Source organism: Anomalospiza imberbis, chromosome 4 (genome assembly GCF_031753505.1).
Source record: "Anomalospiza imberbis isolate Cuckoo-Finch-1a 21T00152 chromosome 4, ASM3175350v1, whole genome shotgun sequence".
NCBI lineage: Eukaryota > Metazoa > Chordata > Aves > Passeriformes > Viduidae > Anomalospiza > Anomalospiza imberbis.
Window position 1 is genome coordinate 65,678,470 of NC_089684.1, and position 13,310 is coordinate 65,691,779.

The 13,310-nt window shown below is 39.5% G+C and overlaps 1 protein-coding gene across 7 annotated transcripts in view; it reads right to left on the minus strand.

Annotated features, from left to right (window-relative positions):
- PDS5A (PDS5 cohesin associated factor A) overlaps positions 1-13,310 on the minus strand; it is a 78,811-nt gene that overhangs the window by 1,939 nt on the left and 63,562 nt on the right. For all 7 annotated transcript variants that reach the window (XM_068188905.1, XM_068188902.1, XM_068188903.1 and 4 more), the window contains 6 exons: positions 11,579-11,711; positions 10,849-10,968; positions 9,688-9,750; positions 4,995-5,134; positions 3,873-3,978; positions 1,062-1,414 (listed from right to left, as the gene is read on the minus strand). In XM_068188905.1, coding sequence (XP_068045006.1) covers positions 1,062-1,414; positions 3,873-3,978; positions 4,995-5,134; positions 9,688-9,750; positions 10,849-10,968; positions 11,579-11,711 — 915 coding nt within the window. The remainder of the gene's footprint in view (positions 1-1,061; positions 1,415-3,872; positions 3,979-4,994; positions 5,135-9,687; positions 9,751-10,848; positions 10,969-11,578; positions 11,712-13,310) is intronic.

A 13,310-nucleotide genomic window follows, 5' to 3' on the forward strand; every position in this document is an offset into this window, starting at 1 on the left:
ATGTTTTGGTATTTTTTCCAAGAAACACTTGAGATATTACACATTTTAAAGATGTTATCTGATACAGTAGCTTATTAAAGGCTATGGACAGTGCTATTTGTTCTTTTGAAGACTTGAAGAAATTTGACATATTAAACAAGCATTGCAAGGCAGTACACAAATATCACATTGACAGAACATTTTACTGATGTATAAAGCTTACTCTGAGAAGAAAAGGTAAAACTATTTTTGTTCAAGGTCCTCTGCAAGATCTTCAACTTACAAATCTCTAGAAAAAAAACTATTCCAATGTTTCTTTCTTTGATTAATTTGCAATTTCTTAGAGCACACTGGTTTGCAGACCTTATTGCTCTCCCACTTTGGACTCCCTTGCATTAATTATGTACCAGGTCCAGCAAAACAAACTTCTCGTGTAAATGCACATTATGATTTACTTGTACTGTAAACCAGCCAACACGTTTAAACGCTAAAGCAGCCCAGATTATCATCCAAATGCTGGTTTGGAGTTTACAAAGTTCCAAATGGTAATTTTCAGTTACTTAAAATAGACATTACAGTACTGCTAACATTAAAACAAGCACAGACCCAAAATACCAGAAAATAGTTACAGTTGGCATTACAAATTTTCCTGTGCATTAAAGACAGTTAGTTTCCAAGCCTTTGCTATCACTGAAGGGAAGCACAGCAGAGTAGCCAAATGCCTTTATGCCTGGCTGCATATTTCAGTGCAATGAATGCACTGAAACACCATCAACTCTTAGTTCCTTTAGACAGCAATTCTAGCAAGGGGAACCAGGATACATAAAAATAACATTTGGTGAAAACAGGTGAAGTTTATCCTGTTCTGACCAAAAAAATTAATTTCTCCAATTCCAGCTGCCCAGGTACTTTGAAAAATAGAACTCTATGCAACATATGGTTGCAACATCTGCCGTGGTTTAGCTGTGCCCTTAACTATGCTAGGTCTGTTATAATAGCAAACTCAGGGTGTGACTTTAGACAGGAAAGGAGCAGCCCTGCCCCACCCCCCCCCCCCAATGTATTTAATTATTTCTTTTTACCTCTGTAGATCAATTTGTCTCTGTGCTGCTGCTGGCTTTTTTGCTGTGTCTTGCTGTTTTGGTGCTTTGGCATTACCTGCCTCTAAACTCCCTGGACCTTCTTGGTTGGCTGCTGCCCTCTTCCTTCCCCTGACAGGTGGTTTATTCGTTTCCTCGTTTTTTGCAGTGGTACCCTGAGGTTCTGGTTTGGTTGGTCGCCCTCTTCTGGTTTTTGCTGCAAGCGATGGGCCTGTTTCTTCTACACTTTTTTCTTCTGTTTTTTGATGAATATTCTCAGTTCCAGATGCTGTTGCTGTTCTTTTTTTCCCACGTTCAGTGCTATTTCCTTGTGTTGTCTGATCAGAATTTATCTCCTAAAAAATAAAAATCGTGAATATGAATAAAAAAAGATTCCCAAAGGCAAACCCAAACTGTTACCTCCTTCCATCAGAAACATGAGTTTTTAAAATTTTAAGTATTGTTATGAAAACATATAACATGGTCTTAGACCTAGCAGTACGTTTTAGTAAATGGGATTTTGGACCTTATCCTTGCAAAAATATTTTCTACATTGTGTGTAATGTTAGTAACTGCACCCAATCTATCTTTTAGTGGTGTGAGAGAGATTACAGTAAGAATAATTATCTTTATGAGCTCCTCCCATGATCATTTTTCTGGACAAGTTCCTTTTACTCTCTCTTTGTCAAATGACAAAAGAAAACTGAGGAGCAAAAGAATTATTTCAATACAGCAGTATTTACTATTTACTTCTATACATGCAAATTTTGAGACCAACATTCAGTAAAGATGCAGTTTACTGAAGACCTAAGTGCCAGTAAAGAAAAATTCAAGGGAATAAAAAAGTAAGATCAGACCAAAAATGAACTTGCTATGTTTGTTAATTCTTTGTCATGTCTGAATAGGTATGGCCTACATGCATGTTCTTCTCTAACACACTGAACAAGGTAATGAAGTGATTAAATACCATGAAGAGGTGTCTGTGTATGTGAAACTGAAAGAGTTAACAATGTACTTCTCTACCCACAGCAGTATTCATATGGAATCAAAGAGCAAGCAACTGGATGCTAAGCCTTCATTTGAACACTGACTTCCAAACCAGCTGGGAGAAGGGGTAGAGAAAAGGATACTGAAGAGATATGGCTGGAATGACTTAGCAATTTCCAACAAACCAATGCCACTATTCTATGTGCTGTATCTGAACCAAGGACTTTTTTGTTGAATAGTCTACTATTATTTCTTATGTGTTCAAGTGAGTCAGGAAATCTCTGTAACCTTCACTATTGTTCCAGCAGCTTCATAGTAGACACTTACAACTGCTATTCATATGAACTTTACAGATTCTCTGAAATTTCAACTTCAAGAACCTAGAAAGCATTTTTGAAGATTTACTTTATATGTGCTTTGCCTAATTTTTCTGTATGATGATACAAATCCAAAACACCTGCTTTATTACTCTGATTTCATCTAATAAAAAGAAATTAAGGAGATATATAACTTCTTAAAAAGCCTAAATCAACTACATATCCCTACATCATTACAAAAATCTATTTTAAATCACAGAATCATCTAGGTTGGAAGCAATCTTCAAAAATCATCTTGTCAAACCTGTTGACAGTGGGGCCTCAGTGATTATCCAGGGCCTTGGCAAGTCAAGCCATGAACACTGATAATCCACCACTGTTCTGGACAGTCTCTTCCAGTGTTTAAATTTCTCTCCAATGTTTTGGGTTTTTTTTTTTCCTGCTTGCATCCAGACAGAATTCCCCTGAAACAACTTCTTCTAGTAGCTTTTTGTCCTTTCAGCAAGCAGCCTTGAGAATACTCTTTCATCAATCTTTTCCATTAATACCTTTTAGATGTTGAAAGACTGATTGATCCTCTCCGAGGTTTCTCTTCTCTAAGCTGAACAAACCCAACACTTCAAATCTTTATTCCCACAGTAACATTTCCATGCCTTAATCATCTTGGTGCCCCCTGCAAGGCTCCCTCCAGTTTTTCAGTATCTGCATCAAACTGGGGAGGATACGGTATTCCAGGTACGGCCTAATGAATGCCAAATGGGGTGGAATAACCACATCCCTCTATCTGCTGACTACTCAGGACACAGCTTGCTGTCCTCACTGCAGCCAAGGCACACAGCCAGCTCATGCTCTGTTGGTAATCCACTGGGGATGGTCTCCCAGGTCCTTCCCAGACAACCTGCACTCCAGCCAGGCAGATCCCAGCATGTGGTACAGCTGCTTGAGTTTAATCTATTCCAGGTGTAGGACTCAACTGTGTTAAAATTCATGCTATTGTATGTTTTATAAGTTAAAAAGTATTATGATTTACACATGGTGTTCTCTCTTTAATGAAAGGGGAGTGAACCATACAATATATTTTTAACAGTTTAATTAAGATTTTAGTTGTGACTAAATTCCGAAGTTAGATGTTTATTTCATGCTGTAGGACCATTTGACATTTTCTTGGCAGTAATTTCAGTTGAAGCTACTACAGATGTAAACTTTCACTCTGAATCCCAGGCTCACTGTTACTTGTACTGGAAAATGCAGAATAAATGCAGAAATACTTTGGAATTTTGGAGAAGAAGAATGAAATCTATTCAAATGAGTGCTACAAATTCCTCTGGATAAAATAAATGCCTGTTTTGAAGATACGGGGTCCTCTGTCAGGCTAGGAAACTGACACAACTGTATGAAATGAAACTAGATGTTACCAGTTCCTCAGAAACCACCTGCAGTGATGCGTACTGAAAAAACCCCCAATGTCAAGCTTATTACAGACATCAGTCCATAAAATCCCTGGACATACCTTGTTTTTCACAGGTTCTGTCTTTGCTGGTGTGACTGAAATAATCCTCACAGGATTTTCATCATTTTCACTGACTCCGGTTTCTGATATATCTGAACTTTGTTCCCTGGGAACATCATGGAAGACATAACAAAACGAAAATATATCGAAAAGAAGAAAAATGGTTGGAATTATTTGGGGTAAAATAAAGGGGGGTAAGGGGAAGGGGAATCAATGCAATAGGCTAAATTAGTTTAAAAACAATTGAATTTGCTGGAGTCCACACATGTATTTTCTTTCCCAGAACTGGAAAAGGTCTGAAAGGAATTGGCTGATCACTGAGCCAAATCCCTTACCACAGAGACACCACTGTATAATGACTTTTACAAACTTAAGATCAGAGCTTTAAAATTGGCTGTGTTCTTTTTCCAGATAGAAAGAGCCAATACTGGAAAATGTAGTGACGAATAATAAACACCAATAATGCCTCACCTTTACAGAAAACAAAAGAACAAGACAGAAAAAAGATTATTACAACTTTTATCATGCACACTTTACTGAACAAATTCTGAACACAGTTATACTTCCCTTTGGCCTTACGAAATGTAGCGACTAGACTTGACTTTCTCTGCTTTCTTTAACCCTATATTTTAGTCTGGTAATAAATTCCAAACCAAATTAAACAATATGAAAATCTGAAAGTATAAACTGTGTCTCCAGATTTACAACAAATTTTAGAACTCCGCATCCATATAAAAATAATGCTTGCTAGAAGAAACACTGAGTATTACCATCATAGGTTGCATCTTTCCACTGAGACCCTGGCTGATTCAACAAGCTCTTTTTATCACACTTAATCTTACACAAATCAGAATATCCCATCTATATCAAAAAAGTTTTTTGTTTCCAGTCAGGATGAATCCTGATTTATACATCAAAACATCAACCACACAAACTGAACCGAAAAGCAAGTATGGAGATTTTACCTATTGAGAACTACTACATTTTCTAAAACCGGAAAAAATAAGGACGCTCTTCCAACATATGAGCACACACACCAAATCATCTCCTCTCCTAAAACTTGCAAGCACAGTGGAGACCATTAAGTAAAGAGCTGATGAAAGAAATGCTGGACTCCCGTACCTTGATCTGTTTCCTGCAGAAGAGCTCAGCTCAGAGTTTACACTGCTTCCAGTCTCTGATCCTGTAGTCCTAATATATGGTCTCCTTCCAGTTGCAGATAATGGTTTGTTTACTGTACCTAATACACCAGTTGGTTTTGGCTAGATAAAAAATGTTTAAATCTTAAAAAAATGCAAACTTCAGATACATATTTAATTTTACAAATATTTGCTTGAGTATTTAAAAATACTTTTCCTGGGATAATAGTCTTGATCACAATGCCATCAGTTTAGAGCTACTAACCTTATTTTTACTTTAAAAACATTGTTTATCCTTGTACTTCTTGTATTTTAAGAGCACTTAAATCAACTGCTCGTCTCTCTCTCATGCTTTGAAGACATAGCAGCTGGAGAAGTCTCAACACAAGCCAAAATGTTGGGCAACATTAGAGTTGAGAGCCTCTGGGTAAGTGTCTTGGGTTGACGGTGTGATGCTTTTATCCCCAGTCGTCTGTTCCGTTTATGCTGAATAATAAGTTTTGCACCTTTAAGACTTGTTCGAGGAGTGAAGCAGGGGAGGAGAAGAAGCACGGAGTTTGTCTCCAGAAAATGCACTCACTCCTCCACATTCCTGCTCCTGGACTGTGCTGTCTGCGGACAGACAGACGGCGGGGCAGAGCTCTCATTTGCTTTGAGTTAGTTTTAGCTAGCTGAGGCAAAGAAGCTCCCTGGACTGCAGCTTTTCCTTTTCTTTGGATCTGCTCAAACCTGCTCTGGACTGAACACCCAGAAGAGCAGCGGCAGCTCGCACCTGTGGCCCAGCGGGCTGGGCCTGGGCCGCGGCATTCCCAGTGCCGGAGGGACTGGTAAGAGACTGAGTGAGCCGAGCTGCAGCCTGGTGGGGGAAGGGGATTTTCTGAATTTGTCTCTCTTTTGGAGCGGCAAGAGGTTTTATTGTTTAATATTGTTTAGGGTTTTTTGTTTAATAAACAGTTTTTCTCATTTTTCTCCAAAGAGGTATTTTTCCTGAACTGGTTGGGAGGAGGGGCCGATTGAATCTGCTTCCTAGAGGAACCCCTTTGGGGGTTCTCTCCCAAATTTGCCCTGAACCAGGACAGTAAAGATGAATGGGAAAGCAAATAAAGCGGATGTTGTGGTGGGAGTCTACTACTGACCACCCAGCCAGGACGCTACTAGCAATGCATCATTCTACAAGGAATTACAGGACCTTCTGGATCAACTGCCCTTGGCCTTATGAACAACCTGGGCCCTCTATATGCGGAACAGCAGACTTTGGGTGCTGTAAGACTTTTGGGTGGTCTGGGAATCTGCTTTTGAAGGTACTGCGATCTATGGATGCTGGTCACTTTTTAGGAACCATCTCTTAAAGCACAGGAGCAGACCATTGCAAAGTGTAAGATGTCAAGCAAGTGAGGCAGAAATTTAGCCTGGCTGAGCAGGGATCTTCTTCTGGAACTTAGGCAGAAAACAAAAAGTATACAGTATTTGGAAGCAATGACAGACAATATGGCGAGACTACAGAAATGCTGTTCACCACTGCAAGGAGAAAATTCCTGTGGCCAAAGCTTGATTAGAGTTCAAGTTGGCCAGCACCATAAAGGTCACACAAAGGCCTTAAGATATGTCAAAAGCAAAAGGAGGATCAGAGATAACACCTGAACATTACTTGATGAGGCTGATCACCTCACAAACACGAGGTGACAAAGCAGAAACATTTAACCCCATCTTTGCCTCTGTCTTCAATACCAATGATGGACCCTGGGACCCCCAGAGCCCTGTGTTACAACACTGTATCTAGAGGGAATGATAAACAACCCCCATTCCCTCAGCTGCTCCTCATAAGACTTGTGGCTCCAGACACTTCACTCATTTTGTTTTCCTTCTTTAGACATGCATTAAACTCAGTTACTCAGTAAATGGAGCAAATAAATTACTATATTAAAAGAATAATATGCTTAAGTAAATACTATGCAGAATTAGCACTAGGATGATGCAGTCACTGAACATGTGTCCAGTAACAAGCCTTTTCTACAGAGATTGTTGCTTTTTTTGCTAGCCAATGTTTTCCAGCATCTGTAATATCTTTCTCCCACCTACTCCATCAGAACTTTCACCCATGGGAATTATATTTTCTTCTTGGGAATATCTTAATTTATTAACTTGGCCTCTAAGGAAATGTAAAATTACATGAAGAATGTGACATGCCAGTTATGAAAACTTCCTTGACTGCTCCCCATGACAAAATACAAGACTTCCTGTTGCCTACTCAGCCTGAGCACATGGGTCAAGTCATCAGCCACAGCAAGATCTAAAACGTTGTAACTGTATCAGAGAACACCAAAGAGATAGTGTTTACTTCTAAATCATATTTCTATAATTGTATGCAGAAAAGTAATATAAAAATATAACATAGATATATAAAAATATAATAGTTCAGTTAAAACTCAAGCTGGCCACTACAATGGAAGATAATAAAAAAATTTACAAATACATTAACAAAAGGAGGGCCAAGGAAAACCTCAATGCTTTACTGGACATGGAGGGGAACACTGTAACCAAGGATAAGGAAAAAGCTGAGGGATTTAATGCCCTGCCTTCTTAACAGAAAGGTCAGTTATACTTAGGTTACCTAGCCCCTGAACTGGTAGACAGGGACAGGGAGCAGAACAGATCCCCTGCAAGTCAGAAGGAAGTAGCTAGTGGCCTGGTGAGCAACTCTGACACTCACAAGTCTATGGGGCTGGACGGGATCCGCCTGGGTGCTGAGGGAGCTGATGGAAAAGCTCACCAAGCCACTCCATCATTTTTTATCAGTCCTGGTTAATTGGAGAGGTCCTAGATGACTGGAGGTTGGCCACTGTGATGCCAATCTACAAGAAGGCCAGAAGGGGGATCTGGGAGATCTACAGGGCTATCAGCCTGATCTTGGCAGCCAGGAAAGTTATGGATGGTTATCTCGAGTGTGCTCACATGGTGTGTACAGGGGATCAGGCCTAGCCAGCATGGATTTAGGAAAGAGGGGTCCTGCTTGAGCAACTTGATCTCCTTTTATGATCAGATGACCTACCTAGTGGATGAGGAAAGGCTCTGGATGTAGTCTACTTGGACTTCACTAAAGCCTTTAACGTTGTCTCCCACAGCATACTCTTGGAGAAGCCGGCAGTGCATAGTGTGGACAGTTGCACTCCTCACTGGGTTAAGAGCTGGCTGGGTGGCCAGGCCCAGAGAGTGGTGGTGAAGGGTGCTACATGCAGCAGTGGCCAGTCACTACTGGTGTTCCCAAGGGAGCAGTGTTAGGGCCAGTCCTGTTTAGTACCTCTAATGATGATCTGGACTAAGGGATTGAGTGTCCCCTCAGTCAGTTCACAGATGACACCAAGTGAGTGGCAGTACTCTCTGCTGGAGGGCCAAAGGCTCTGCAGAAGGACCTGGACAGGCTGGATCAATTGGCCAAGGCCAGTGCTATGGGGTTCAACAAGGCCCCCTGCCAGGTCCTTAGGTCACAAGAAGCCCAGGCAGTGCTACAGGCTGGAGAAGAGTGGCTTGAAAGCTGCCCAGTGGAAAAGGAGCTGGGAGTACTGGCTGAGAGCTGCTGAACATGAGCCAGGGTGTGCCCAGGTGGCCAAGAAGGCCAATGGCATCCTGGCCTGTGTCAGCAACAGTGTGGCCAGCAGGACCAGGGCAGTGACTGTCACTCTCTACTCAGCACTGGTGAGGCCACACCTTGAATCCTGTTCCCGATTCTGGGTCCCTCACTGCAAGGACACCGAGATGCTGGAGTGGGTCCAGAGAAGGGCAATGGAGCTGGTGAAGGGTCTGGAACAAGTGTCTTATGAAGAGCAGCTGAGGGAGCTGGGTGTATTAAAACCTCTTTACAATGCCTGAAAGGAGGCTGTAGCCAGGTGGGGAGTGGCCTCTTCTCTCAGGCAGCTAAAGACAGAAAAGAGGCAATGGCTACAAGCTGTGCCAGGGGAAGTTGAGGTTGAAAATCAGGAAAAATTCCTTCACTGAAAGGACTGTCAGGCCTTGGAATAGACTGGCCATGGATGTGGTAGATTCACCATCATTGGAAGTATTCAAGAAATACTCAATATGGCATCTAGTGCCGTGGTTAGTTGATATGGTGGTGTTTGGTCAGTGGCTGGAATAAATGATTTTGGAGGTCTTTTCCAACCTTAATGATTTTGTGCTATCTCCTACTGTGGTACTGAACCTAATTCTGCATTACATTTTGGGAAGCCTCTCCCAGAGGTGCTCAGTTTGCAAATAAAGGATGTTAGAATCACAGAACATCTTCGGCTGGGACTCTCTGAAATAGATGTTCAAAAGCGCATAGACATTTGCAGCTGAATTTAACAGCATTAAAAACTATATTAAAAATATTACAACTGAAAATTTAAGATCGCCAATGCTAGTGGTATCACAATTCTCTACATGCATCATAACTATACACCAAGCTTACTTCAGTAATAGAAGAAAGTGTAATCAAGAACCTCTACCTTAGTGCACAGATAATCTTGGTGTTGTGTACTCATCAAGTAGCATGTTCAAGGAATTAATTATATGTCATCAAATTAAAAGTTACAAATTACTGTACATGAACTCTTAATATAATTTTTAAACTATAACAGTCCAGAACACTTTAAAAATGACAAATAATATTCAAAGGCTTGCAACTTGTCAAAATACAGTACCTTTCCTGTCAAAAGAAGAACCCTTGTCTCTTCTGAAATGTAATTCCTGTCATTGCAGAAATCCTGCATAAAAATAAAAATTAGTTTGTATTTGATGTCCCAATCTCACCTTTTTTTTTCTATAAACACTCAACTAACTACTCAGATGCAATTATCAAGAGTTACACATACTTCACACCATGCAACCTGCTGACCAATGAATCAATCTAATAAAGATAGGTCACGCTTGTAGTTTGGTGGAGATTTACAGCAAGCATTACTGAATAATAGCATACCATAACTGAAATTGGGATGAAAGTGACATGATTTTTTTGAAATGATGCAAAATTGCTTTCCCTATTTGTTCACTTGCACATTTTTAATGGAAAGTCCTAACAGAGGAAGAGAGGTACCATTTTCTCTAAACAAGCTGAAAGTTGTTACTTTTGTCACTCCAAGTATCAGAGTTTCCACAGACTGAAATCCTGTAACTGAATAAAGGCACCAGCTCACTGTTACATGGCATCTGCCATTTCACAATTAAATAGAAAACAAATTTTGCTTAAACAGACTCTGGAAAGGCTGTTAATTAACAGCCTAGGGCACTGAAAAATGTCAGCCAGTACATTCTCCAGGACAACTAAACCATCAGGTCTGGTCCAGAGAATTACTTGTGCTCCCCTTAGACTCTTCAGAAGTAGGTCTCTTGGAGAGCAGTAGTGCCACTGCTGACAGCAGAGCTGTACTTGCCAAAGCTAGTAATAAGAGGACCAACTTGTGCAGGAAGCAGAATAGCCCAACAGCTTACTGACAGATAGTAACATATCATGGGTAACATAATGTTCCCTTTTTTTTTCTGATTTGCATTCTAATTCAGATATACAGTCAGAAAATACATATATTCTCATATATTCAGATGCACATGTAAATCACACTAATGAAATGATTCAGCAATACATGCCAACATATCAGCATTAATTCCAATTAGCTCGCACCTGATTACAAACATTTTTGTCACGTGTTCATAATACAGACAGCACAGCATAGAGCTGACATTAAAAATTAATTGCTGATAATAAAATATACATTTTCTCACTCATTATCTTACGGAGATAACCAGCTCTCAATCATAAAAAAAAGTATTTCCCCTTATTACTTTGGAAATAAAATTAACAAATTTACCTTTTCAGGTTGTGTAAAAAATTTGGTTGGCAATACAGGGTCCTTTGGTGAATCTGCATTGCACAAAGCACTTTTGCTGTTGATTACACATAGTGCTACATCACATACTGTGTAAAGTTTCTGGAGAAAAAAGAAGAAAAGCATGCTTCAGGAATTACTCACTGTTTTTACAGTGTAGAAAGAATGCAGTAGTTCAAAAAGTTGAAAATATGTGATTAAATAACCACCACTAAGGATATTTTAAAAAATTATATCATTAACCATTCTGCCGGGTCTTAAAACACATGGAGAAGTCCTCATTTTTCATATGATACTATTTATAAAACCTAGTAATACTTTACATGACTATGCTGTACAATTGAAGCTCTTGCTCAATCAAATCACCTTAAACGGTTTCTCATCTCTGCAGAAACTAATGGGTTTAACAATAACTGTATAATGAAATATTTCCTCTCCCAACAGCAGAAGATACTTATGTGAGGAAACTAGGCAGTTGTTAAAATAAGGCAGGCAATAGCAGAAATACTTTTAAAAAATGCAGGTATTACGTACTGGCTGAGGTCAGCAAGGTTTTGCAATGAGATTGGAAACATACAGACAGTGCTTGCAATTAGCAGTGTCTTTAAAAAAACATAAAAATGTCAGAGCTAGCTCTTTCAGACTTCCTGCAAATCCTGCTTGTGAAACCCTCAGCTCGTCACCCAGCACTAATCTCAACTGCATTTCTTACTTCATTGGCCTTTGGCTCATCAGGAGACTGAGCATCTCGGGTAAGCTTGATGTTTTCTGACATCTTTTTCATGAAGGCATGGCTATTGTTTTCATTCTTTGTCATCAGAACTTCAAGCATGAACCACAGGCACCTAAAAAGCCATAAAACCACAAGCAATTACACTCCAGCTTTTATACTACAGCTCCTACATACAGCTAAGTTTTACAAAATTTTGTTACCTGTACTAGCTTTTTCTTAAGAAACCAAAATCAATTTGAAGACAAAAACAGGTAACTTCATATAGTGGTGTAAACAGAGTCTAGACTTTTACCACACACAGTCTTAACTGTACTCCTTTGAGTAAACCTGCCAAATTAGTGTGCTTATTATTAAATCTGTAAATACTGCTCAGCCAATCAACTTTTTTCTCTTCCACATATGAAGAGAAACAGTAATTTTGGTGCTATCATCACCCAAATGAAATTCTGTAAACACTACTTTGAGCACCATGTCCCTGTCAACAGTGGACTATGAACATGCTCAAGGCAGGCTTAAACAAATCATGCTGCTGCTAGACAGTTATCCACACGAGGTGGATTAATACTGCATTTCAAATAGGAGAGGAGATCCAAAAAGCAGGTCAGATTCTTCCTAATGTTCCATATGGGAGGAAAATTCTCCCAGGTAAGACTTAATGGAACTAGCCTTCCTAGGTTTCTTTCTTTAAATCTAGCTTACTTATAGTGAGACTACATTTAATTTTGACTGAAAGTTTGTTTTAAAAATTTGTCAATTATGATATAAAGCCCAACTGGTCCAGCCATGCTATCATTTGCTATCAAGCTCCACCACTGCATATGGTTAGAGGGTCAACAGTCACTGTAAGGTAAAACAGTACTTAGTTGGGAAAGACATACAAATTCCCTGTTCACAAAAGCCCCCATCTTCTTACCTGATACAAACTGTAATGAAAGAGATGAAGGAACATTTCTCTCAAAAGCTCAGAGGCTAATGCTCCATCAAAATACTTACAGAGCTATCTGATGTTCAAGAAACTAAGATGTCTCTAGTCTGACTTGCATCCATGAGCTACAAAGGCTACAGTAATCAATCTGTTAGACAGTTTTACATCCATGTATCCACTGTTTTCAAGAACTTGAATAGGATCAATACAGGACCAGAAACATACCGCCCTGACCCAGGTTCTGCAAAATCCAGTGTTACCCCAAGATTACTACTGAGAACACATTATACTCTGGTAATTCCAGTTAACTCATGTCAAATTCAATAGCTTGACTTTCTCACTAAGTCAGCAAATTACATAAATAATTATCAACTTTGAACAAGACCTGTCCAAAACACCAGTGGGATTTTATGTTAAAAAAATATGCACCTAGAGGAACACAGTCACATAAAATCATTCTTTGTATCCATTTCAGTGATTTCAGAATATGAATTAGGAAGAGACAGATGCTTGAGATAGTATAAAGATAAAAAACAACCAACCCCAAACATACCCCTGCAGGATAAGCTTAAAAACCTTCATCAGTAACAGTATCACAGATAATGGTTCAGGAACTGCTAAGCATGCATTTTCTATACATCACTGTATCTAGGCCATGTAAACCAAGACAAACTAGGGAGACACCTACAAAACACACTGCAAAAGCAGTTTTTTACAACTTTGCGAGCATCTATGTTAACACTTTAAAGTGAACACTAAGACATTCAGAGCTGTGAAAAGAAACAC